The following is a 26,174-nucleotide window of genomic DNA, read 5'->3' as shown; positions in this document are numbered from 1 at the left end:
CTATTTGCCTTCTTTAATAACAGAAAGTTTTGCATGCAGTTACCCCCAAACCAGAAACTGTAAAGGTCCTCTATCACTTGAGTAAAGTAGAGCATTGCAAATTAATTAACAGTCTGGGTATTTGGAATGGTTTGTTATTTGACAATAATGGTGAATGCCTTTCTTGGAAGTCCATCACCATAATTCAATAAACTTTATTTATGATTAAGGCCCAATCAGAAATTTTTTAGGAAATAGTATATCTACAACCATTTTGAAATAACCGAATACTTTATATTTTTTTCACTGTATTCTGTGAGGGAGCCATTTGGGAGCTCAGGTAGATAAATCCTGCCTATGTATTTCTGAGTTGTAAACTAGCTTCCTTTTAAATCGCCTCTGAGATAGGGATCTCCTTCATTTCTATTAAATTATGAATAACACCTCAAAATGTTCCCCAGATATGCAGGTATATGTTTGAACTCCTGGTTTTGTAACAAGCATAAAAATGGTGGAGAAATGGTTTAGGTAAAATAATATTTTGTGAATCACTAAATTGGACTTCAAGGGGTGGTAGACAGCCCTGCTGTGACTGATCTCGGCTTGCTCCAGGAACTCCTGGTCTCACTTGCTCCTCAAAATCTCTGAGCTGATTCTTCTTAGAAGCATTATCTTGGGATTTTTACCAGGCTTCTGACAACATCTCTGCACTAAACCAGCCTGGCTTTCCCTGAATTTCCCCTAAGGTTCCTGTCAGCTGCTAGCAAGTTTATACAATAAACTCAGTATTTTCTTTGGCTCTTTTACTTGGACTTAGAATTAATTTGTTTGAAAATTCCCTCAGTAGGATATATTGTAAGAACAGGAAGGAAGATTAAAAATAATCCTTCAAGATTTACTTAACTGGTAAAACAAGTTTGGCTTATGTTGTACAATCTATATTTCTGGGTGATAGTTTAATGTTATAATGTGCAAGTAAAATAATCTCCCCTTTGATCAAATAAAACCTTCTCTTTAAACTTTTTGCAATACTTTTGTCCTACAGTAAGGTGATTTATTTTAAGCACCTCCTAATACTTGCACAGTGCCAAGTGGTCTCCTTTTCTATTTGTTAAAAACAAACAGAAAACAGCAAACCGTCCCGAAGTTTGAATGCCAGTGAAAAGAAAAATAATAAACCAACAAATTCAATAAAAGTACAGGACAAAATAGACTATTGGTATGAAATAAGAGGGAGAGCTGCTTTTGTAGAAGGACCAGGACCAGCCCCTCTACAAAGGGAATTTATTCTGAGAGCTAAAGGAAGGAATCCACCATGTGACCAAAGAGGGTGTGGGTGTCCCTGGAGTGGGAAGGGCAGGAAAAGCCTGTCACAGTCGGAGAGCTAGAAGGAGAACAGTGTGACTATGGTGTTCTGAGGTGCAGAGACATGGCAAGATTCTGGGAAGGCAGGGCTCCACAGACTCTCTGTGCTCTGCTCCTCACTTGCCTCGATCCATCTATGAAGACTTTTGTCAGAACTCTGTGCTTTATTTCAAGTTCAATAGGAAACACATTATGCTTTCAGGGGGAGAAAAAGGACATAAATTCAATTCTCACGTTTAAAATCAGTCTTTCAACTTACCAGTAGCTTTAATCTACAGAAGCCTAGTGTTCAGTACAATCGAGCTCCAGATGGGAAGTCACAGGGGCTGTATATTTCTTCCATTTTTGTTTTCCACCAATCAGGTTTCTGTCAGGAAAGATGAACCATCTCAGTATTTTAATCAAGTATTGAATGACAGTCTTAAAATGAAAGTAATTTTTATGATCTTTGATACTGTCAGCTGCCTTTCTGAAAGCAAGAAATTACAGTTAAAGGGACCCCCAACATGCTGATCCCACTGCTATAGCACCCCAGAGTAGGCTCCACCTCAGCACTGACCCCTGAGGCCCGCAGGCCCCCAATACTGCCGAGCACCCTGGGCTTCTGCTATTCTGCAGTTCCCTGCTTTCCTCCTCTCCTCGTGCAGGGCTAGGGAGCGGCACCTCCTCTTTCACCAGAGATGGAGAGGGACACACCAAGAGCCAGAGATGGTCTGATGCCAAGAGAAAATGCAGTAGGCTTCCAAAACTAAGCAGGCTGCTGCTGACGGTGCAAAGGGTTCAGAACCCAATCCAGTGCGGCTTGTCAGGAATGCTCGTGGAGGGAAACAAAAACAGAGGAAATTGACTCTTAATTTCCCATTTGATTTCACTGCAGAGATATAGATAATCTTAACTGCATCCTTAAAACGAAAATGATAAGACACAATTTAGACTTGGCAGCTGGTGATTATCAAAACGGTGACTGGAACATTCATCATTAAATTTCTCTTTCTAGTGCTATTCTACTTCAAAATTCTTTGCTAATTAAACAAATATACTATTGCCCAATTTTGTTATTACTGAGGTGAACATTCACCTCAGTCACTATTCATAGCAGCGTCTCTTTTCCTGTTGTGATTCATGTAAACAACTTTCCTGAAAATGTCATGATTAATGAATAAGCTAAGTCTGTAAATTTCTCGTGCCATGTTTATAACAGATTTCTAAGTTTGTTGATGACAGATTGATGTGCGGGTTTTGGGGGGGGGGTGTTTGTTTGTTTTGATACAGGGTCTTCCTATAGCCTCAGCTGGTCTGGAATTCACTATGTAAACCAGGGTGGCCTCAATCTCACAGAGATCTGCCTGCCTCTGTCTCCCAAGTGCTGGGATTAGGGTGTGTGCCACCATGCCCATTTGATGTAGTTTACCCATATGCCAAATATTGACTTCTTATAAGAATTCTAAAATATAAAATGCAAAATATAAACTCTAAGTCATAAAATATATAGTATCTCTAAGTCCATTTCTTTGGAATTCAAACCCAGAAAACAGTGAAGCCATGTTTCTACATACATGGCATGCAAAACTTTCCTCAAATTAAGTGATTAATGCAAAATTCAGTGTGGTATTTCCTCCTGGGCATGGGGGTGGCAGTGAGACAAGGCTGCTGGTGTAGCCCGTGCTCTTCGTCTGGGGAGTCCTCAGGTGCTTTGTTCCTATTCTATAGTTAAGCTCTTAAAAATTCCAATTTACATTGGATGTTTCAAGGTTGGAAAAGTTAAGACATAGAAACAATTCAGTAAAAACGGTTTTTGAATTTGTCATTTGGAAAGTCTGTATTAGTTTTCTAGGGTCACTATAACAAAGTACTGCAAGCTAGATCAACTAAAATCTAGAAATGCCTTCTTACAATTCTAGAGGCGAGACACCGAAGGTGAAGTGAATCTGGGTTAGTTTCTTCTGAGGTTCTCTGTAGCTGCTTCTTTCCCACGTGCTCGCAAGGCCTTCCCTGTGTGTATAGCTACATCTCCTTGTACCAACACCAGCTATGTTGGATGAAGGTCCACTCTAATGACCTAAATTTTAACATAATTACATCTTTAAAGACCTTATCTTCATGCAGCCTTAAGCTCTGAGTTACTAAATTGAGATTAAGCTTCAACAAATGAATTTTGGACCAACAAAAAATGGTCATTGGGAATTCTGAGACAAGCAACTTTTATAAAATGGTAAAGATAGGAGTCTTCCCTAAGCAAACCTCATTCTGAAGGCTGGAAGCAAAATCAGAAGTATACGGCAGTGCTCGACACTGTTAGATAACAACACCATCTGAAGACAGCTAGAAGTGGGGAAAGTGAATGGAAAGGAACAGGATGCTCTGAGGTACCACTCGATAAAAGACAGAATGAGGCTAGCATCTGTAATGCTTCTCCTTCACATCTCCTAGTCACGATTCAAGGACTTCCTTTTCCCCTTAGAGACAAGAGTTATGCAATTTGGGAGTCTTTTAGATAGACCCACTGAAGGGGTACTCCAGTTACCTTACCCTGCATCGCTGTTCAGCATGGAAGAAGCCAGAGCAGTCTGTGTCCCTATTCCCTATTGGCAATTTGGGTAACCCCTTCAGAGGATGGTGTGATAAGAATAGGAGGTAGGAACTGGCTAGGCAGTTAGAGTAAAAAGACCCCAAAGAAAAGTAGCCAGTTTCTTGGATAAAAGTCACAATATCTTTGGGCCTCTTAGCAACATACTGTGTTCCAAAAGCCAAAAATGTCAAAAGTATTTGGGAGCTTGTATCTAATCCTTAAAAGATTTTAGGGTTACCTCTTCAGAAGGGGGGGGATGTTAGAGTAGCCAAAAGATAAAGATAAAGCCATAAAAATAAATAAGTAAATCAAAGAAGAAAGAGTACATGAAGTTATCAGAAAAAAGTGATGGGGAGATATGGGAGGAGTTGGAAGGGAGGGTGTGGGCATGGATTTGATCAAAACACCTATATGCATGTATAAAATTCTCAATAAATTATTTATTTTAAAAAAAAAGACAGAATGAGGGGAGGGAAGTTCCATCCAGTTTTCTTACCAGGAAAGTGTAAAAGCCCAGAGCTTTTACCCCTGGGGTCGTCTAAGCAAAAACTGAACTAGCTTTGGAGAGTGTGGGAAGGGTGGAGATGAGGGCTGCTTAGAAGAAGACCCAGCAGTATTTTTGGATGATTTGCTGAGAAGTGTGAAATAGCATTTGGCCTAATTCTAAAGATTTAGATAAAGCAGCAGAGTCCTCTCCTGAAATGGCCAATGGAATCACATCCTGAGACAGCTTGGTCTCCTGACAGTGGGTGATTGGAGATGATCAGGAGCCCATTTGAGCATGCTGAGTTAAGTGTGCCCATTAGACATCCCAGTGGAGATAAAAGAAGAAAGGGTTTTCTCGCAGACTAAGAAGCCACAAATCCACCAGAGAACTAACTGCAAAGTTATGCAACTTTACATTTAATATGTTGCCAAAGTAAAATGTAGAAATTGAGATAGCAGATGTTTGTTAGTATTGCCCAAAATTGGCCGAAGATATTGTTAATACAGTAGGAGGTAAAGAATAAAAAGACTCATTACCTCTAGTTAAAGAATAAATATCTGAGTAGTGTAAGTCCTACAGAATGCTTTTCACAGGCAGAAAAACCTTTTGAATCAAAGTACTTGAGATGGGAGGCCTTTCCCATGGTGATATCAGCATCTCAAATATATAATCACGGGGCAGGCTTTAACCTCTCTTTCCATTTAAAAGGCCACAGCGCCTTTCACATATTGTTCTGTCTGGGTGCCAGAGACTGGCGAAATGTTAAGAATTAAGTATTGTGTAGTATTGAAGATCCATCTTAAAATGAAGTCTTTCCCAGAAGCCCTCAGAAAATTTCTCCCACGATATTCAGGACAGAGTCAAGAATCCATTCTTGAATCCAACCAAATGGCATTTCTACGATTCCTTAAAGCAGTCAAGGTTAGCTGCTTATCTGAGGGTGGTAAAAATCTGTGTTGAGAAGTGAACATTCTGAGAGAATGATAAGTGGACTAGCAAGAAAGCAAAGGAAGAGATTCCTGAGTAAGTCAAAGCTAGGAAGAAGACATTAGGTCAAAGGCAGCTGCGTAAAACTGCAAAAGGAGGACAGACAGTTGTGGAAAGTCTGAGAAGTTATTATATTGACAGCTCAAGTAATGAGGCATAGTCAATCAAGAAGGATACAGGGGTGGGGTACTGAAGGAGAACTAGGAAGTTAAGAGTATATACTGCCCTTGCACATGGCTTGAGTGAGAGTCCCAGCACCTCTATCATACAGCTCACAACCACCTGCAACTCCAGCTTTGGGGGATAACCTCTAGCTTCTGCGGACACCTGCATCCACACGCACATACCTACACAGAAACACACACACGGTAAACATAATTAAAAATAATAAAAGCAAATCTTTTAAAAAGATGGGCACCCTGATAAAACAAGGATTTATGGTGTGGAGCAAGTTACCAAATTTGTGTCAACATATTAAATCAAGTGAATTTTGACCCAAAGTGTGTGACCACAAATATGTCATTAAAAATCATATGCTATTCTCATATAGAATCTATTATATAGAATTTACATATAGAAGAATATTATATATCCTCTACATATAGCCACATTTAAAGAAATATATATATATATCAGAATATTTTAACCCTAAATAAAATATTAAAGAACATTTGAGTGATCAAGTATATAGGAATATTAAGGAATGGTTTAAATCATTACTTCTATGAAAAATTATGAATGTTTAATCCTGTTTAGTTTTTTAGATTAGCTATTTCATAATACTAAAACCTGCGTTTAGTAGTGTATACTGAAGTTAGAGAGTTGTCCTGGGGTGGTATAATTTTAAAGGTATATTGCTGAAGAAACTGATGTTGAACACAGCATGGAGAGGAGGCTAAGAATTAAAGGAGCTTATTACTTTTGAAGAATAATTGCATCAAAGATGTTTCAGAAAAGGATCTCATGGTGTCAAGGGGTGTAACTGCTTCAAGGATGGGATTTAATTCTCTTGAAACTCGAATTTTACTAAACAGCATTCTGGTTTTCTCACTTTGTATGGTACGAGACTGAAGAGTTAAGTTGTAAGTTTCAGCCAGTTTCTTGTGGGTCTGTAACACTGATAAATAAATCATTGGAAAATAAATTATTTTATACAATGGTAGATATTATATGTGTAAATGTAATTATTAGTAAGTTCAATTTTGCATTTTTATAAATGTTGATATACTAATGACATGCAGAGTTATAGTAATGTACAGTTTCTATATCTTTAAATCCATCATCAATAGCAACCAAACTATTATTAGACTAACACTCAGATCTTGCTATTCAATTGATAATCATACTATTTTAATTGAGAGTAAACTTATATTTGGTTTCTTAAATTTTTTAACAAGTTCATTTCAGTATAATCTTATTTTAACTATGTTTTAGGCATGTTAAAGTATTACCTTACTCGTAGCATGCTCTAGTCACTGGCCACCCAAAGTGTCTGTGACACAGAACTAGATTGAGGACTCTTGTGAATCTTGATTCGAACTGCAAAGCTTTTTATGCCAATTTAAGCATTTTATTCTGACAATGAATTCTTCTAGTTCCATCAGATTTATCCTCAACTCCATCCGCTCTTTGCTTTCCCACCCAGACTTCCGCCATGGGTGTTGGCACTGGCTTCCCTGTCTCCACCTGCTCCCATCCTTGCTTCCTCCACACATTCAAGCTGCTTCCCAGATACACACTTAAAATCACTGCCCTATCTGTATTTCGCCCCATTCCCTTTTACATTCCTCACACAGTTAAATCTGGAGTCTAGAATCCAGAGTGCAATCCTCCACACTTTACGTGTCCACGTGCAAGCAGAACTCGGTGTGTTCCAGCCAAGTTCTCCCTCTTCTTCCCTCACCCAGCATCCCCAGCACACACAGCCAGGTCTACTTTCCTCAGGCACTTGGGTCATTTATGAAGGTCATGTAAGGAGAGCCCAGGGCGCTCAGCTTAAAGCAGCTCCAGCCTCACTTTGACTCCAGCTGCACCCACACTCACCTGGTGAAGCGTCAGGCTCACTTCTGAAATGCCACCTGTTACCAGAAAATCGCCTGTAACTTCTTTCACGTCACCGATCATCTCCTTTATCTTTTGCATTCACTGAAATCTTATCTCCCCAATGGCGTTACTCATCCCATCTATTCAGGAGTGGTAGCTGTCTCTCACAGACCATGAACGTGTCCTTGCTTCTTGTCACTACCCTGATAGTCTCCTGTGCTGGCAAATCAAATTCAAATGTCAGCACATTAGAGCTCCCACATGTCATAATCTCCTCCTCCTCCTCCTCCTCCTCCTCTTCCTTCCTCTCCCTTTCTGTCCTTCCATACATCCTTCCTCCCTCCTCCTCCTCCTCCTCCTCCTCTTCCTCCTCCTCTTCCTCCTTCTGCTCAATCTCCTACCAACCACCTAGGTCACTCCTACTTACTTCTTGAAGAATTTAGTTGCTAATGAACACATTTTTCCAGGGGACCTCTTCCAAATCTTTTCGTGATTTCAGATGTCCGTGTTGCTTTTGCACTTCTCTATTCTGTCTCCTCAGCTCCCACCTCTCACTGACTTTGTCTCACCTGTGGTTGCACTCTAGCCCTTGTCACTGACGCCTTCAGAATCCCCAGCATCTTGGTCTGATCGCCTCCTCTTATCTTTCCTCTCTGCCTTTTACTGAAACTCCTCAACTGAAGGACCCAAGAGCCCTCACAGCCCTGGTCTTTCTACTTTTTTGTACCTCATCTCCCTCACGTGTCCATCTCTCCAGACACTGCCAAATTCCAAGCCAGTCCATGCACAGAGGCCCCTGGACCCATTTTCTTTGTCTCACTTCATCATACTTGTTTGGCTAAACTGTCCGTTAACCCTTACCACTCCCTCTACTCGCCCACCCATAATTCATTCTCAACAGAATGACCACAGCCATTATGGTGAAATAAGTCCTTCTAATCACTTTGCTGCACAACAATTTTCAGAGGCTTCTCATCTTGCTCAGGTCATATTCGTTCTTGTATTTTGCCTCAGCTCTGTTACCCTTGGTCACTGCCATGAACTCTCTACTCCATAAGCTTGTTCCTGTGGGAATTTTTAAGGTTTCAATTCCTTGATGTTACTATGACTAATAAGAAGATTAAACCCTGTTTTTATCAATTCTAACCCTTACCACCCGATTCCAGCCAAGAGCATGATTAGGACAGATAATACTCCTTACCACTGTTTCTTGAACTTTCTTCGTTATTACCTGCCTAAGAAGCCTCTTCACATACTCTTTTCCCTAGCCCCGGTTGCCACCCATGAAATTTTAATACCAAACGTATCATATTGCTGTGTATGTGCTGGGGCCCTCTGGAGATTGAAAAGAGAAATATTTCTGATTTGCACACAAAGAAATCAGCTTGCACTTTCTGGAAGCTGTGCTGCTTCTACGGAGAACATGTGCTCTGTGCAGATCCCTCTGTCCACTGAGCCCTGACCAGTAGTTATTGCACGACTCCAGCCTTGGTAAAATGATGGAAGAGGGTCAAAGCCGAGCAGGACTTGGTGAGAGAAAAACGAAGCGTGACCACTAATTTGATTCGTTGAAGGAAAATACATGAGGGACTGAACACTCAAGGCAGCCCTCGGCACGTGGGATTTGAGGCTAAATAACATCACAGTCTACAGTCTACGCTCTGTGCGGAGCTTTCAACTCACAGACAGTCCGTTGGTAAAAGAATAACGGCAGCGTGTGTCATAGAAGTAAATACTGAAGAGGACCGTATTAAATGGATGCATAATTGTATTAAGAAATACTTTCAACAGATCTTGAAAGACCACCAAGAATGTTTCATATTGCGAGGGGAAGAAGCATTCTCAACCGAGGAGACAAATGGTACTCTGAGAAAAGATGAGGCTGGCGTTTGATTCTGTTACACTGCAATGCAGAATTCAAATCTGAAGGAAATGTGGATAAGCTTGACTTCCAAGTCAAATTCAGACTGAGCCAGATTGTTTATTACATTTGTGGTTTTATTTGTTTCTCTTTTATTTAAGAAGGATGTGTTGACTTTGTGAATTCCTAAAGCAAGGCAGTAGAGACAGAATATGGCAGAGATATCCTAGAGCCTCACTGGAGATGCTGCTAGTTGAACTTTGTTACCAAGGTGGTGCTATTGTGTAGGTAAGGGAGAACAGGCATTTAGAACATGACCCTTCCTCTGCTATCATGAATAACTAAGTGTCTGTTGACAATATGAACTAGACATAGAAATGCATAATGATAGTCAGATGTTCTAAGAATAATGACAGGAGTGGGGTGTCTACATGGAAAATGGTTTTGTGACAAAATTAGAAGCAACACAATCTGGAAAAAAGAAGCAAGGCGCTTAAGCATTAAACAGCCAGGGGAGATGCACCATCTAGCAAGTCCTCCCGCCAGGACTATTCCAATGCCTAGATGTTAGATTATGAATTACTTCTTTTCATTTTAGGGTTCTTTATTTTTATTTTATGTGTCTGAGTGTTTGCCTGCATGCACGTATGTGAACCACTTGTGGGTCTGGTACCTGTGGAGGAAACAAGAGGGCATCAGTTCCCCTAGAACTGGAGTTACAGGTGGTTGCTAGCTGCCTTGTAGGTGCTGGGAACTGAGTCCTGGTCCTCTGCAAGAGCAGCAAATAGTCTTCACTGCCAAGTCATCTCCTGAGCTCCATATTTGTTCTATGGTATTAATATACTATGCCACCTGCCTTTAAAAGTCCCTCTTCTAAAATCCAGTATAGAGAGATATTAAGTCGGCAAGAGTCAAGTACTCAGAACAGGAAGGGCAATAATAACTCCAAGAATTATATACATGAATAAGCAACAGACGCTCACAGGATTACTAGAAATGACACTGAAGAAGAATCACGGTTCCCATTTTCTTGATGAGCATTGACTTATTTAATGTAAGCATAATTGTTTCTTAGGGAATTCCCCAATTCCTGGTGATTAGAAAGAAATAACTACCTGGTTAATTTTATAAACTCCTCGCAAAAATGATAAAAGCTAAATTTGATTTTTTAACCAACAAAAATTTGAAAAAATATCTTAATGTTGACTGAGAAAGTAGTCTTTTCAGAAAACAAGGAATTCTCAAGAATGTTCCAACAGAACCAAGAAAATTCTTTATTAAAACTGTAAAATGGTTAGAATTATTTTATTTAGTGTGGGCGAGAGGCTAAGCACAGTATGTCAGACATTCTCCAGGGCAGTCGATACTCAGTTCAAGTCAGTAAATCCTCCCTACACATTTCTATCTCTTAACAGAAGAGCTAAGAAGAACTAAGAGCTGAGCTTTGTACTGTGGAAGTGCAAAGAGGAGACCAGCTGATTATGATCCTTCTAACAGCTGTAGGAATTCAGTGAATCAGAGTTTCCTATAAGAACTCTGTCCTTGGGGGGAGAACAGAGGCTCCAGTGAATCCCACTGCTAGAAAGAATACTGGATCCTACAGGCTTACACATGTGTTCACAACTACATTAAGATGGCAAATTTTAAGTTCTAAGACACTACTTGAAGCAAATGAGGTACTCATTTGTTACATCCCCCAAACCAAGGATGAATCAAAAGTGATCAAATGAAACTTTTGTCCATTTTTCCCATGGAGAGTGTCTGACACAGTCATGACCTCAATTGTCACTGGAAAGCTGGGGGATAGGACTCTTGACTGTTGTGGCTGCTGAAGGATTTAGACACCTGAGCAGTTTCCAACTCTCAACTCATTCTGTTATGGGAGATGGGATCACTGGACTCTCTAATAATGATAAAGTGTATATGAACTCATGAGATATGAGTTCAGGCCCAGTTTTCCTAGGCTCCCTTTCCATAAGCAAAGATAAGGACTCATTTTTCAATTTCACATTGTACAAGCTATGCAGAAAAATCTACTGCAAAGGGCCTTGCAGAGTGGATGCTACTAAGTGATAGAAATTAAAATAATCCATAGACAATTCATTATCAGTAACACACTACAGATCAGACGGTCCATCAATCTTACGAATAAACAAAATCATTCTCAGGAAACCTCCTTTTCAGTGTTGTTCTCTCCCCAGTCTCCATCTGTTTCCGTTTGGGGTTCTTACCGTTGTTTGCTGAGGGGTTCATTTTACAAAGAAAAGCGGGGGTAAAAATAGAAGTTTGGATGTAATCTGTGTGTGCGGGATAGGTTCTGTTGTTAACGCATCTGGGAAGAGGGAACCTCAATTGGGGATTTACCTCTGTGGGATTGGCCTTTGTGGCCAATGTGGGATTGGTCATGTCTGTAGGGCATTTTCTTGATTGTTGAGTGATGTAGGAGGGTCCAGACTACAGCAGTGGTACCACCCCTGGTTAGGTGATCTTGAGTTATATAAGAAAGCAGGCTGAGCACAGGCCAGAGGAGAAGTCAGTAAGGAGTGTTCCTCCGTGGTCCGTGCTTCAGTTCCCTCTCTAAGCTCCTGCCCTGACTCCCTTCCATGATATAAACTATAAAGTGAAATAAATCCTCTCTGCTCCATCTTGTGTGTTTCATCTGAGCAACAGAAAGAAACTAGAGCAGTATGCTTTGATGATACCAGACTGCTTATTAGTAGGGGAATGGCTTGAATGATTGCTGTTAACAAAGGTCTTACAAAACAGTGATGTGGCGCCGAGTTCAACATCCACTTTGGGGTCCACAGCACTGACAGACAGGGGCCTTTCTGAGCCCTCATGTTCTAAGTGAACTGAGCAGGCAACAGGCCTACACTTTCCAAGCACCAGAGAAGGGATTAGCCAGCAGTCCTGGTATAGTCAACAGCAGGCATGTGTGTAAACAGCATGCAAATGTGTACCTTCTGAGCTTTGCGCCTCACCAACAGTTTAGAGAATGTATGCACAAAATAGTTTCTGTGGCTGGAGATGAAGATTTGTGGCCTCCAGGCTCAGGGCACTGTTACAGCTTCTCCAGCCTCACGCAGACATGGAGAATGGGCCCCAGTGTGACCTGATGCACAGACAGCTATTAAAACCAGAAAAGCATTGTCTATTTAAATTTGTGAAAAAGAAGAACTGGAAATGTGGTGGACTTCACAGGAAGGTAAATCTGCCTCCTTTAGTTTCAATTATTGTTAAGACAAACTTATAAGGACAAATTAATGACCAGTCAGAATCGTTCTGCAAAGAGAACCTTGCTTTTCATTGTTTCCTGAAACATAAGCAGCTTCTCCCAATGGAAAAGAGAGAATGCCGGGGTGGTCCTCCTCCATCCCTCAGAAAACCCATTAGGCCTACCCTCAGGCCTTAGAAATGGCCAGGAAGTCTTAACTGTGGTGCTCAGCTGGCTGCTGAAGCTGAGCTCTAAGGAGGGGCTACTGTCTTGGCACAGAAGAACGCATCCTTTGGGGAACTTTCATTCCTGCAAATAGTTCCACAGCAGATACATGGGCTGCCTATCAACAAGCTCTGCTTATGCTACTGTGAAGAAATCCTACTTAAAGATTTGTTATAAGCTCTGAATAATAATAATAAAAAAATCCCTATGAAGTCCCCTGATGGCATGCTACGCATTCATGAATAGGACCCAGAGCCTGGGGACTGGGTGTTGTTGGCCTTGTTCTAGCCTCCATGTCTGTGTACTAAATACTCACAAGATAAAACTTTTTGAATAAAGAAACAAATGCAACGTTTCAAATTCACAATGAATGAATGGTTTTTATAGCACACATCTAAAAAATTGTAACAATTCTCATAGATACCCTAGTGTGTAAGGGTTACATTACCTATTTTACAAATGAGGAAATACAGCTCAGGAAGTGTGAGAACCTCGTGAGAGAGCACACAGTCAAGTGAGAGGCAGCTGTGCTAGACAGAACCCCATCTTACCCCAAGTTTCTCACTCCTGTGAAAATGTCACCTTGTTCTTTTAAGATGTAGTTAAGTCAGTTTTTAAAGTCTTCGTAATTATAGTTTCACCTTGCCCAGAAATCCTATCAGAATTGAGTTTGTGATTGTGTGTTTGTTGGCCAGGAAGCAATTAGAGGTTACTGTTGCATTGCCTAGCTAATAATTGGTGGTCTTTCTGCAGTGGCCGCTCTGTCTGTTCAGAGAGGAAACGCTGCCTGGCAGTCTAGTGTTTTCTGGCAGCCGAGGATCAGAGTCAGTAGCAGGGAATAAATGCCACTGCAGGGTGTGCTGCCAGCAGATGATGCACCTCTGCCAGAAATACAAACAGCTATTTTGCTTGGCTTCCGGATTCTTAATTCCAAACCACCAGGAGCAGCAAGATTTGTTAGTGGCTTTCACTGTGTTGAAAAGAACAGCCAGAGCCACCGGCACTCACTTCATCTGGCTCTTGATGTGTTCTTATAAACAATTTCAACTTTGACTATTACAAATAAGGAGAAGCATGACAAATAATGTTAGCAAATTTGATGGTTCAATACTTGATATTCTTAATTATGTTTGGGTTGGCTTAGAATCATAGCCATGTGGATGTAGCACACATCTTGGGACTTCTAAGATGGAACCCTGTCAGTTTGCAGAATTCTTTCTCCATGTCCTGGAGAACTGAAACAGCTATAGACCACGGTGACTATGAACCAAGCTTGAGGCCCAATTTACAAGCTACAGACAGAGGAATAGGTGTTCAGCTTTTCTTCCTCCACATAAATTAATCTGTTGCTGTCTCAAAGATGCATCAAGACAAAAAATAACTAAAATCTAAATATACAGGCTGATACTAGAATAAAATATATATCCCCAGACCAAGAAGGAATAAAATAATCAAATGTAGACCATCTGGCTACTCCGAAGAGCTCAAACTCATTTAGTTTCTGATTTCTCCTATGTTTGCTTTTCTAGAAACTCCCAAAGAAGTTAGGGTAAATGTATATTACTTCGTTTGTCAATATCAGAAAAATGAGTGTTTCTAGTAATTCATTTAAAATACAAAGCAGTATGGACATTTTCCCCAGGAAGACTGTTTAAAACAAATCCAACAAGCTTTCTAAAACAATGTCTCCTTTCGCTGTTTTAGCTACTTTTACTTTATTTCATTTATTTATTTTAAATTGACATACTATGTATATTTGTAGGGTACAATGTGTTATTTTGATCTATATATTGTGGATTCAATCACATTAAGGAATATATTCATCACCTTACCAACTATTTTTTATAGTAAAAGTGTTGAAAAATCTATTCTTTTGGGCTGGCAAGATGGCTCCCCAGAATCTGAGTTCAATCATCAGGATCGCTAGGTGGAGGGAGAGAACCCACTCTCCCACATCACGCTCAGAGCTGTGGTACACACATGCCCCCCACAAATAAATAAATGTAAGAAATGTTAAATCTGGCATGTGAGCACAGGGCAAAAAATATTCATACAGGAGAAACAAAGATCAGAGAAAAATGAACCCCCTGACAGGCTCTGATCCGACCTTACACATGTCACAGATCGAGTGGCTCAGCAGATTATAAAATGTTTGCTTTGCCTTCTGAACCTCACATTCATCAATGCTCTTATCCTTGGGAAGGTTGAGCTGGGTGAATTATTAAAATCTACCTATCTGAGGAAACTGGTCCATCTGTTCTAGTTTGGTATCTCCAACTTGGGCAGTTTTACCTCCCTTAATGTTTGATTGTACTCATTTCTGTCACAAAGTTTAAGATAATTAATGCGTAATTATTTTTCTCACCTAATTCTCTTTGAGATCCAATGGCAACATAAACACAGCTCAGTAATTTGCTAAGGCCAAAGACAGACCCAGAATCCCAACCAGTTGTGCCAAATCTCAAAACATAGCCCTGAAGCATCAATCTATTACCTTTCCAGGGTACATTCTTCTAAGAGGGTGAATCTATAAAGGGACAAATTCCAGTGACTATAAAGGGACAAACTCCTGACAGGTGCATAAAGTCAGATATGCTGACAGGCCCCTCTACCGAGAATCTTAGTGTCTACCCGTGACAGTGGTGCTGGTACACAGACTAGCTCACTGCCATGTAAATGTTCAGTGGCTAATACAGATCATTTGCTTTTCTTGTCATGATTAGCTGCACATAATTGGAAAATAGGCAAAAGTTAAGAAAGGCAAGTTAGGGGGCTAGAGAGATGCCTCGGCCATTAAAATCACTGGCTGCTCTTACAGAGGACCCGGGTTCAGTTCCCAGCACCCACACAGCAGCTGACAACCATCCTTCATTCCAGTTCCAGGGGATCCAACGCCCCCTTCTGGCTTCCACAGGCATTGTACAACATGGTTATGCTTACATACATGCAAGCAATACACACATACACATAAAATAAAAATAAAAATTAAATTTAAAAAAGAAAAGCAAGTTAGACTGTGAAGAACTCAGATAAGCAATAACTAGAAACTCATTTATTTGCAACCTTCACAGAATGACCACAAGCACCTCTTCCACACAGACAGACCATTGTTCACCATAATCTACAGATTTGGAAGCTGCTGTCTGTTAAGGTTCAGATAGCCCTGCCCCCTCACCAACAGGGCCTCACAGACCTAGCAAGCCCCTGAGAAAAGGGAATTGAGTTGATAAGCGGCCTGGTCTTTGAAGTCAAGAGAAGCTGACTTTTCTCCATTGTTTGGTCAACACAGCAGGCTCCCCTTTGATCTCTAAAGAGGACAGGTTTTAACAGTCTGGCTCTCCCACTCCACCCCCCAACTTTTAAAAAAATACATCTTCCCAACTTCTGCACACCCCAGAAGTCTCCCCCTTTAAAAGACCCCAGCTCACAACTCAGGCAGACATTTTCCCTGCCTGGAAGGGAATCTGTCCCATGTGTTCCTTTGCTAATTAACTCTATTCCGATGGAGTTTTATCTGTTCTGGTGCTTTCTCCTGATCAACCAGATTCATCCATGGCTACTTTACCTATTACTGTCCATCCTTTGTGGCTTTGGGGATTCTTGGTGTGGAAGTTCACCCTTACAGCTCCACAGCTCATTTGCTCCCAGATCCTCATGGATCATTGCCCCTACAGAGGGCAATGTACAGGATGTACAAATTCTCCTGTGATAAATATTGAATTGCTAGGCAGATATAGTGGTTCACTTCTGCAATTCTAGCCCTTGTGAGATTGTACTAGTCTGGGATAGAGAGTGAGACCCTTTCTCAGAAGAACGAAAGCAGTAATTGTTTTATTCAGTGGCCCTGCTTCCCAGGCCGGAGTGACTGGGCAAGTGGGATGCTGTTCAAGGCTATTTAAATCCCAGAAAGTCACTACCTCAGTCGGTTCTTATGGAGTTGGCTTAAAAAGATACCAGCTGTTTGCTACTGAGAAGAGACAGTGAGCTAGGAGTTCAGTGAGGAGTTCATGGCCACTTGGAACACAAGTCTATCTCAGAGCACCATGTAAAGCAAATGGCAAGAGATGAAGCAAAAGACAGGGTGGGCACAGACACTCAGTTCACTGGCTCCGGGCTGGAGGGCCAGTACAATCAACATTAAGCAAAGGTTTGAGATTCTGTTACTTAAAGTCAAAGATCCTTTACTACCAGACCATAGAGTCACTGCTCCATAACTAGCCTATTCTGGTATGCCCTGATTACAATATTTATTTTTATTTATTTATTTATTTATTTATTTATTTATTATTTATTTTTGTCTGATTACTCTCAAAATTATAGCACAGGTGCCCAGAAAGACTCGATTTATCCAACATTGTAGAACTACGATTATTCACAGATCCTTCACTAGTAACCATGTATTTTCTGAAGGACTGTAATGAGACCTCTGTTTACAATCACAGTAAGTAGAGCTGCACACATTCCCTGGGGTGATGGAACTGAAGTGGTTCACAGCACAGTTTGACAGAACAATAGAGAAATCAACATGTGGAAGTCTGCTGTGTCTAGACCCATCTTGGGATAAAGCATTCATTTCCCATCCAGTTGGGATTCCACATATTATAATCACTTATGAAGAATGGATAGTCTGTATATGTATATATATGCACACATGTGATAGGCATGTATGCATGTACATACACATCTTTGACAGACATGTTCTCAAGTCTCATATTAAAGACACAAGATACATTATCATTCCCATTTTAAAACTGAATCAACTAAGGTTTTAAGAAATTAAGCAGCCAGCCAAAGGCAGAGGCATGGCTGGTCCTTGCTTTGTTTGGCCTCCAGGCCCCTACTTTGGGCTGCAGCATAATGCTATTACTAGAATACCTTTATGAGTCCTAATAGAATCCTGCTAATTGATCCTCATATTTGTCAACTTTTTCTGTTAAAACTTAAATAGCCAAAGATCAAGCAAAAAGCTGTAATCTGATAAAATCAGATTTACTAGCTGGATGCAAGGACGAAACACACCCCCGGGCATGCAGCACTCATGGAGGCAGAAGGGTCTTGGGTAAGGTTTGAGTCTCTACTGAATTCTGAGGAGAACCTGAGTGAGTTTGGGTCTGTGTCTGAGGCAGAGTTGGGAGAAGCAGGGATTAGCTGGGGTTGTAGGCTGTCAAGAGGAGGAAGGCAGTTTGGCAATTGGGAGCCCCCAGCCCAGATTGACTGGTCCGTCCTTGTCACTAAACACTATCTACTCAGTGAGGATGTCCTTATGGACTTTTACGGGGGCTGACTGTGCTTGGACGTGTCTCCTGTAAACTTTCAGGGTGGAGTTATCCATGTCTGCCACACACACTCCTGTCACTACAGAGAGTGGTCTTTCTGCCCGAACTGACTTTCACACTTTCAGTCCCAAACAAGTTTATACTCCTGTTCTCTGAGCTTGTCCATCTTTCAGTTTCATGAGCTCAGCAACTTTCAAGAGCAAACATCCACTGACGCGTACTACAGCACTGTCTTCCCAAGGCAGGGAAAGCAGAAGACCTTGGGAGAGTCAAGAGTGGTCTCCTTTAAAAACAAGTAGCACTGAGACTTAGTAAAATAAATGCTTCTGATGTTGAAGATTTTCAATATCACCTTTCAAGGGGGAGAGAAAAAACAGATGAGATAAACTATTCATGGAAAGGGCAGTCTTCTTCCTTATCTCTGTTCTTTAAAAGGTCGGGGGATTATGCCATGGAGAGAATTAATCAAGAGAAACAGCACAGGTTCGACTCAGGTCCTGTGGGTTTCCTCTAACAGTGCCCTTGCTTGGGTCGCCTATCCCTGTCCCACCCACTTACTGCTTTCTTTCCCACCCTGTGCTTTGTAATAAGAAAACAATTAAGCCTTAGTAATGAACCCTCTAATTCAATTAGTTACTATTATGATTTGAGTACTTTCTATATAGTGTGCTTAGAATACATCAAGCCATTGAAAATTTGCTGTGGATCTATGTAGTCCCTGTGTGGAAGATGTTCACAGTCTGGAGGCAATAACAGCTATGAACACAAGAAATCATACCATAAAAAGAAATCTAAATACGATGGCTTCATCAGCAGTAGCCCAGCAGTAGCATCGTGGATGGGACACTAGTAAACAATTTAAACATCAAAACAAAGATTTAAAATTTACTTATTTTAATTCTTTGATAATTGCGTACATACATATACCATATTTTAATCATATGAAAACCCCTGTTTCTCCACCTAACTTCTCCCAGATCCATCCAGTAACCGCCTAACCCTCTCCCAACTTTATGTATTTTGTTTATTTATAACCTACTAAGTCCAGTTTGTGGTGCCCACGTAGGCGCAGGTGTGGACCACCCACTGGAGCATGGTCAACCTACTAGGTCCACATCCCTAAAGGAAACAGACTCTTCCCTCCCTTGCAGTCATCAACAGTCGATACACTGAGCTACAGTGCAGGCTCAGGAGCCCTCCCGTCCCTGCTGGAGGCTGATTGGCTTGATCTCATTAAGGACTTGCACAGGCTGCTCTGAATTCATGGGCACAGCAGTTGTGTCAAGTCCAGAAGGGACTGTTGGGCCCTCTGAGCTCTGACTCTGACAGTCTTTTCTGCTCCTTATTCAGGACATCATCTGAGCCTTGGGGGAGGGGTGTGATGCAAATGTCCTATTTATGGCTGAGCACTCCATAAACGCTCATTAATTTCTGTATTAGCCACTGTTCATGGTCACAAAGAAGCTTCTTTGATGAGGACTTAGAGCTGTACTAATCTATGAATACAGAGGTAGGTATTTAGAAAGCAATTTGATACTACATCTGTTTAGCAAAATAATACTAGTAGCTTTAGCTCTAGGGCCTACGAGCGCCACAGTCCTGACTTCCTGACCAGATTGACAGTACCAGGCACATGTTTCCTCCTGAGAACAGTCTTAAATCCAGTCAGAAAGTAGCTGGCTGTCCCTGTAACATCCACGCCACTGTTGCACCCATGGCAGAGTTCACAGGTGGGTGAGACTGTTGATGGCTTTTCTCCTCCAGCTGTCTGTATAGCACCTTCTAGCACTTAAACCTCCCTCCCTAGTATCTCCCTTTACCCCTTCATATCACCTGTGTTCTACTATCTCCCCCATGTCCCCCTCACCCCATACATAGGATATATATGCCTGTGTCAGTAATCCTTCCTAAGGATTTGTTAAGTCTGGGGATCCCAGTAAAAGGAATCAAGAAAATTCAGAGGAAAACAAAGTATTCTAATTTGTTCATGTTTAACATTCATCATGTATGTGAACAGAAAAGTGTATGTTCAGTAGACACAGAGTTAAGAATTAGAATTATTCAGGATAGCAGTAATATAATTATAATTTGTTAGGTATAAAAACAATATATGTTGAAAATTCCCTCAAGAATATATTTCCATATAGCTCATATTTATAATGACTTAATAGTAGTTCAATTAGGTCTGTGATTTCTCTTTGGGATATAGAAGAGGGCTGAAGACACAGGCCATAATTATCTAAACTGGATCCATTACAGGAATCAAATAGAACACACATAAACATGGAGAGTTTATTTTAAATAAATCAAATATCCTGATGTTGAAGCCACAAATTATGAAATTGTACTTGGTTTTCAACCTAACACCAGAACGTCAAAGTGGATCCACAATTGACTGAACCGCTTTCTGCAGCCACAGTTTGTGCTGTGCCAGGCCACACATTCAGACAAGCACATCAGCCTGTACTGATGGCTGATGTAATCTGTGGTCAATGGACTGAGCATTGCAGGGACCCTGCCATCTCCTCAGACAGGGCTTCAGGATAGAGTGTTCAAATCAGGTCAAGTACTGAGAACTGAGCGTTTTGGTGTGTAATTGAGGTTTGTTATTGGTCATCTTATCAGAATAAAATAACATGTGGGTTATGGGGCTATTTTAAAAATATGCAGAAAAGTAGAAGGATAAAAAAAACCTATAAGAATGTGAAAATTTCTTTGAAACAGCATATGTAGTAGCTATGTTTTTCCATATGGCTTTTCCCCTTCGGTGCCCTTGGACACATTAAGTGCAGGCCACAGTGTCCTCACACATTCTCAGACCCCCCCTCTTCTCAGGTTGGTTGTCGGCAGCAATTTAGTACTAGAAAGGTAGGTCAAGCATCAAGCACACCTTCAGAGCAAGGAGAATCTGAGATGCTGAGGTCCAGTTCTCCCTGCCCTCTACTGGTGATTGGCCTTTTAGTTAGTTGTTTTCCCTGAATCTGAGTTTAAAATTCTATAAAATCAGGATAAATATTCTACTGCTTCAGAGTATTGGGTTGATGTGGCATGTGGCGGGCGGGGGAGAGAATGGAAAGAAAGAAAGAATAGAAAGAATTTACCGAATCTGCCACTTGCCTCCTTGGTCCCACTGAAGGGTTGGCTATCTTCTCTGGCCTCGTAACTGTTACCAACACCCTTATCAACATCTGCACTCCTGAGGCTCCTGGGCAGCTACTACAGACTAAGGGCCCTTCGTATTGCCCTGTTATTTTTAAGCACCACCGTATCTGTATGCAATAATGCTTTCCACTCTCCAGCAAATGAAGCTGATGGGGCAGTGGTGTGATACAGGCATTCAGAAAGGCACAGTCATCTTCCACATTCTAAGGTGCTTAGATGCAGCTTTATTGCTTGGACTTTCAGGAGAGATATGCTGTGTCTTCCAGAATGTACATGAAACAGTAAAAGTGTGATCTGCTTTAGACCATTTTAATGTGATCGGTATACTGAAGGGTCCAAGTTTGGAGAATAAACTTCCAAAAAAATAACAAAGCCCTGTTATCGTTGCAACCCGTAGACTATAGTTTTTAGCTTTTCACTAATTCAAACAGTGAGATTCTTGAAGTTACTTCCTAAAAGTTATGGAGAATGGAGGCTGGAGAGGTGGCTTAGAAGGTAAGAGCACTGACTGCTCTTGCAGAGGACCTGCATTTGAATTCCGAGCAACCACATAGAGGCTAAAAACCATCTGTAACTCCAGCTCCAGAGGATCCTGTGCCCTCTTCTGGGCTCTGTGGTCATTGCATGCAGTGCACTTACATATACACAGGCAAAACACTCATACATATAAAATAAAAATAAATAAAGTACTTATTTAAAGATACAGAGAATGGGAAAAAAGACTATGCCTTTCACATTATAATATATTCTAGAGTGAGCAGCACATGGCTCTGTGAGTTTATCTGATCACAGAAATAGCTCTTAATTGTGGTATGCAGAATATGGTGTAAATCCATGTACATTCATAGCATGCTACACCGTTTAAGTTTTATTTTAGTGCTATAGTCTGAATAGGAAATGCTCCCACAGGCTCACATGTTGAACACTTGGTTCCCAGCTAGTGGTGCTGTATGGGAGGTTGTGCAGCTTTTGAGAGGTGGGTCATCACTAGAAAAAAAATGGGTTACTGAGAGGTGGACCTTGAGGTATACAGCCAGATCTAGCTCCCTGTCCAGTCCTGCCTCCCGCTCCCCTGAGTTGGGCGCGACAGGCTGTTGCCCCATCACTGCAGAGCTGCCCACCACCATGGGCCATGCCCTTCAAACCAGGGGCTGGAGTAAAGTTCTCCTCCTCTCAGTTTTCTCTTGTCAGGTATTTGGCCACAGTGACAAAAAAAGTTACTAATGCATACAATGTGCTACTCAGGACAATTGTTCTTCCTAACAATGGAAGATTCTGTTAGCTGTGCTTTTTTAAAACATTTTGAGACTACTTAAATGCCTTTAAGTACCTAGAATATAAAATAATTCACTATCTAGTACTGATGTGATGTTGTTTTTCAAGGTAACATTATTAGTATTTTTATTACATCTCTTTATCTTGTTTTTTTTATTTTATGTGCATGCATGTATTGCCTGCATGTGTGTGAGTGCACCTGTGTCATGCAATGCCACGGAGATGAGAAGAGGGCGTCACATTCCCCTGGAACTGGAGTTAGGATGGTTCATAGACACCATGTGGGTGCTGGGAATTGAACCTCGGTCCTCTTACTTTTTAAAAGCCCTGAGTCGAAAGATTTAATGATAGATCTTTTGAATTAGATCAACAGAAAACCATACACTTTGTTCAGAAAAGCCATAATGCTATTCTACTATCTTGTGTGCTACTTTATATTTTTAACTAAAATAGATAGAATAAATGTTCTGTTGTGTAACTTAATAAAATAGCATGAGGGCTATAGCATATTTTTTAAATATGCAGAAAACCCTGAAACAATACATAAATCATTTCGAAATAACTTAGGGGGCAGCTGTGCTCGTCTACATGGCATTTTTTTTTTAGCTTATTTATTGGCATTTCTTGACCTTTACCTTTGGGTAGGAGTTTGGCTCTTGCTGGATCATAATGACAACATAAGCATTTGTAGTGTTATTATTTTAATGATTAACTTAAACGTTGCATGTGTAATGTGCATGATCTCACACACCAAACCCTTGATAAAATGCTTCTGTTCTTCTTATGTCACTAAGAACAAGAGAAATCAGTTTTTCAGAAAGAAACATTTGTCTTCAAGGTCAGCATAACTCCTTTTTCTCCAAGCGGACTGATTGGGCAGTAGTAGCGGCTGACCGGTGAGTGACGCGCACACGTTTCGTTTGCTTTCCAGGTGTGTCCACGCTGTCTTCAAGTCTGTTCAGCTTGCTGCTGCCTGCCCTTGGCTTCCTCCTCTTCTTGGAAATATGAATATTGTGTGATGTCCGCGTTCCCAGCCCAGCTCAGAGGACGTCCTTCATCCTGGGATGACTGTAATTCCTTCTTAACCCTGTGGCTCCATCCTAAACCAAATAAATTGGACTTTAACCAACTATCCAACTGATTTCCAACACAGTATGACTGAGGCATTCAGGAACCCCTTCATCCAAAAGAATAACTTTTAAATGGATATAAAGTGATTTTTAACTCGTTCCAATATGCCTTATAAACCACTTAACCTGATTCTGTGAAAGTTGCATGATTTAATTCAATGGGACAAGTTACGGTGTTCAATTCAATACCATAGGCTGTAGAGTGAGAGTTAAATCACCATACACAGGTGCTTTACATTTAATAAAAAGTTTTGAGATATAATAGGGGTTGAAATGTTGGTCGTATGTGGTACGTGTAAGAGTAATGCAGTCTATTGTATTAACCTCTCTGTTTTGGGTCCTGCATATTTTTGAAAGGCCCTTATCATTCATGACATTTTGAGTTTTCCTGAAAAATAATACAGACGGAAACAGAAACATTTTGACACAAACTCATTACCAAATCACTTTTCTGAATGAGTTGAAAGATTTTGAATATGAAAACCAGATTATCGAACTCATTCTCAGTGTTCTTACTTTTGAAGTAATGTTTTACATGTTTGGTTTTCGGAATCACTGATCCTTTCCAGTTAGTTTTCTAATGCTGAAGTTCACACACCATATGAGGATCTTTTTACTTTTGTATTCTCTGAAGTTGCTTTGTGCTTTGTCGTCATCCGTGTCAAACCTCAGACCGCACAGCTCACCTGGTGTCATCCCATCTCTGTATTTATTCGTATATGGAATGATGAGTTTTGAGAATTAGAGTGCTTCCATTTTTTTGCGATGTGACAGTCTTTATATGGTTAGAAACAAATGACAGTTAAATATCAGAATGACCTAATCATGTTCTACTATCTTTGGTTCTGTGCTTTATGCCTAAGGACAAGCTCTCTTGATAGGAGGTATGGAATCAAGAAATCACATAGAGGTTGGAAAAGCTACAGAATTACTTTTTTTTTTTTTAAAAAAAAAAAACAAAAACAAACCTTTAAATCTCATTTCCCACTTCAATGCAATACTGAAAACTGGCTAAAAATACCAAATCAGAATGTGGCTGGTGGACTTGTGAAGAATATGCAAAGCCTTGGAAGGCCAGGGGGGCAAACCACGCTCCTGTTCAAGATCATCTCCCCAAGTGTCGGTGCTTAGGGATTTATAAATCATGAAAAGGAAAACATGCATTTCTTCGTTCTCCATGGTGTGGATGTGCCTAGGTGTGGATGTGAAGGAACTCGGGTACTGAAGAATTAGCCAGCTCGTGAAATAGTGCAATGTTGGATGCTTTGAGAAGCATAATCCTATTTTATTAGCACAGTCTCGCTGGCTAATTAGAGATAGAGTTTTATCTTTTTAGAAAGGATACCTTATAAGTTCATAAAAAGTATTTACAGGAAGCAAAAATAAATTTATTAATACTTTACCCCCTATCTTTAATTTGTATAATTTTTGTACTATATGTGTAAATGTTTAAAGTCTTCATTATTAAAATATCAATAAATATTTCATTAATTTACACTTAACGCTTTGTTATAAATATAAAATTCTTAAAAATCAGTAAAGCAGATGCTTTCCCAGTGGAAGTATGTCAGCAGTCTTAAGGTCATTGCCAGATTTCATAAAATATTTGATTATTTGAAAAGGAAGCAAAATGACTTCATACTTTAGGGAAATGAATACTCTGTAAGCTTTCTGTACAAATGTTTGTGTTTTCACTGTTACACTTTGGGGTTTTCCTCTTGTAGTGTGACCCATGTTGGGCATTTTTATATCAAGAACAACTACATCTTTTGCCAAATGCATGCCTGCCTTTTATTTCCTAGTGTATGGTATTAAAGACCAAACCTGGCTAGATTTTGCGTGAAATGGTTCTGAAAGGTAAGCAGGAAACAGACTGAAGGTTGTTTTGTTTTGAATATGTGGCAGATAGACTCAAATCTCTCATGCACTAATGACATACACTTTTCATTTTCTTATACAATTGTACAAATGTGACTGGGACCATCAGTTTTAAACTGTCGTCAAACTAACCAATGTATCATATGCTTTAAGATGCAAGATTCTTAATTAAACTTTATATAGATATAGACACATCTGTTGTTTCTTGGTATTTCAGGAAAGGTGATAGTACTTTTATTTGATACTGATAAATAATGAATTGATTTTTTTAGTTCTTTTTTATCATTTTTTCAATGGAGTAGTATAGGACTGTGGTTTGTCCTTTTTATGAATGAATACAAATTATAAAGAAATAAATGTCTTACTGTTGCCCAAAAAAGTAACTGTCCTTTCAATTTACCTGAAGTTTAAATTGTTCTTAGAAAGTGTTCATTATAAGTTTGGTAACATGGAGTAGATACTACTGGTTAAGTAAAGGTTTGATGTTGAAAGAATGTTTAAAAAAAAAAACTACATACAGGGTAGGAGAGATGGCTCAGTAGTTAAGAGTGTGTACTGCTCTTGCAGATGGCCACCTGTAGCTCTGGTTACAGGGGATCAGATGCCCTCTTCTGGCCTCTTCAGGCACCTGCATGCACATGGCACACATACAGAGGCTTATGCACATACACATAAATAAAAAATACATAAATCTTAAAAAGCAAGCCAAAAAACTATGCAGAC

The 26,174-nt window shown here is 40.3% G+C and overlaps 1 protein-coding gene across 3 annotated transcripts in view; it reads left to right on the top strand.

Annotated features, from left to right (window-relative positions):
* Positions 1-26,107, top strand: part of Cntn1 (contactin 1) — a 367,258-nt gene extending 341,151 nt beyond the window's left edge. For all 3 annotated transcript variants that reach the window (XM_008835443.2, XM_008835444.3, XM_008835442.3), the window contains one exon: positions 23,375-26,107. In XM_008835443.2, the coding sequence (XP_008833665.1) occupies positions 23,375-23,451 (77 nt within the window). In that variant the 3' untranslated portion in view covers positions 23,452-26,107. The remainder of the gene's footprint in view (positions 1-23,374) is intronic.
* Positions 26,108-26,174: the final 67 nt, after the last annotated feature.

This window comes from Nannospalax galili, unplaced genomic scaffold (assembly GCF_000622305.1).
Source record: "Nannospalax galili isolate Female #2095 unplaced genomic scaffold, S.galili_v1.0 scaffold357, whole genome shotgun sequence".
Classification (NCBI taxonomy): domain Eukaryota; kingdom Metazoa; phylum Chordata; class Mammalia; order Rodentia; family Spalacidae; genus Nannospalax; species Nannospalax galili.
This window is presented reverse-complemented; position numbering and strand designations above follow the sequence as displayed.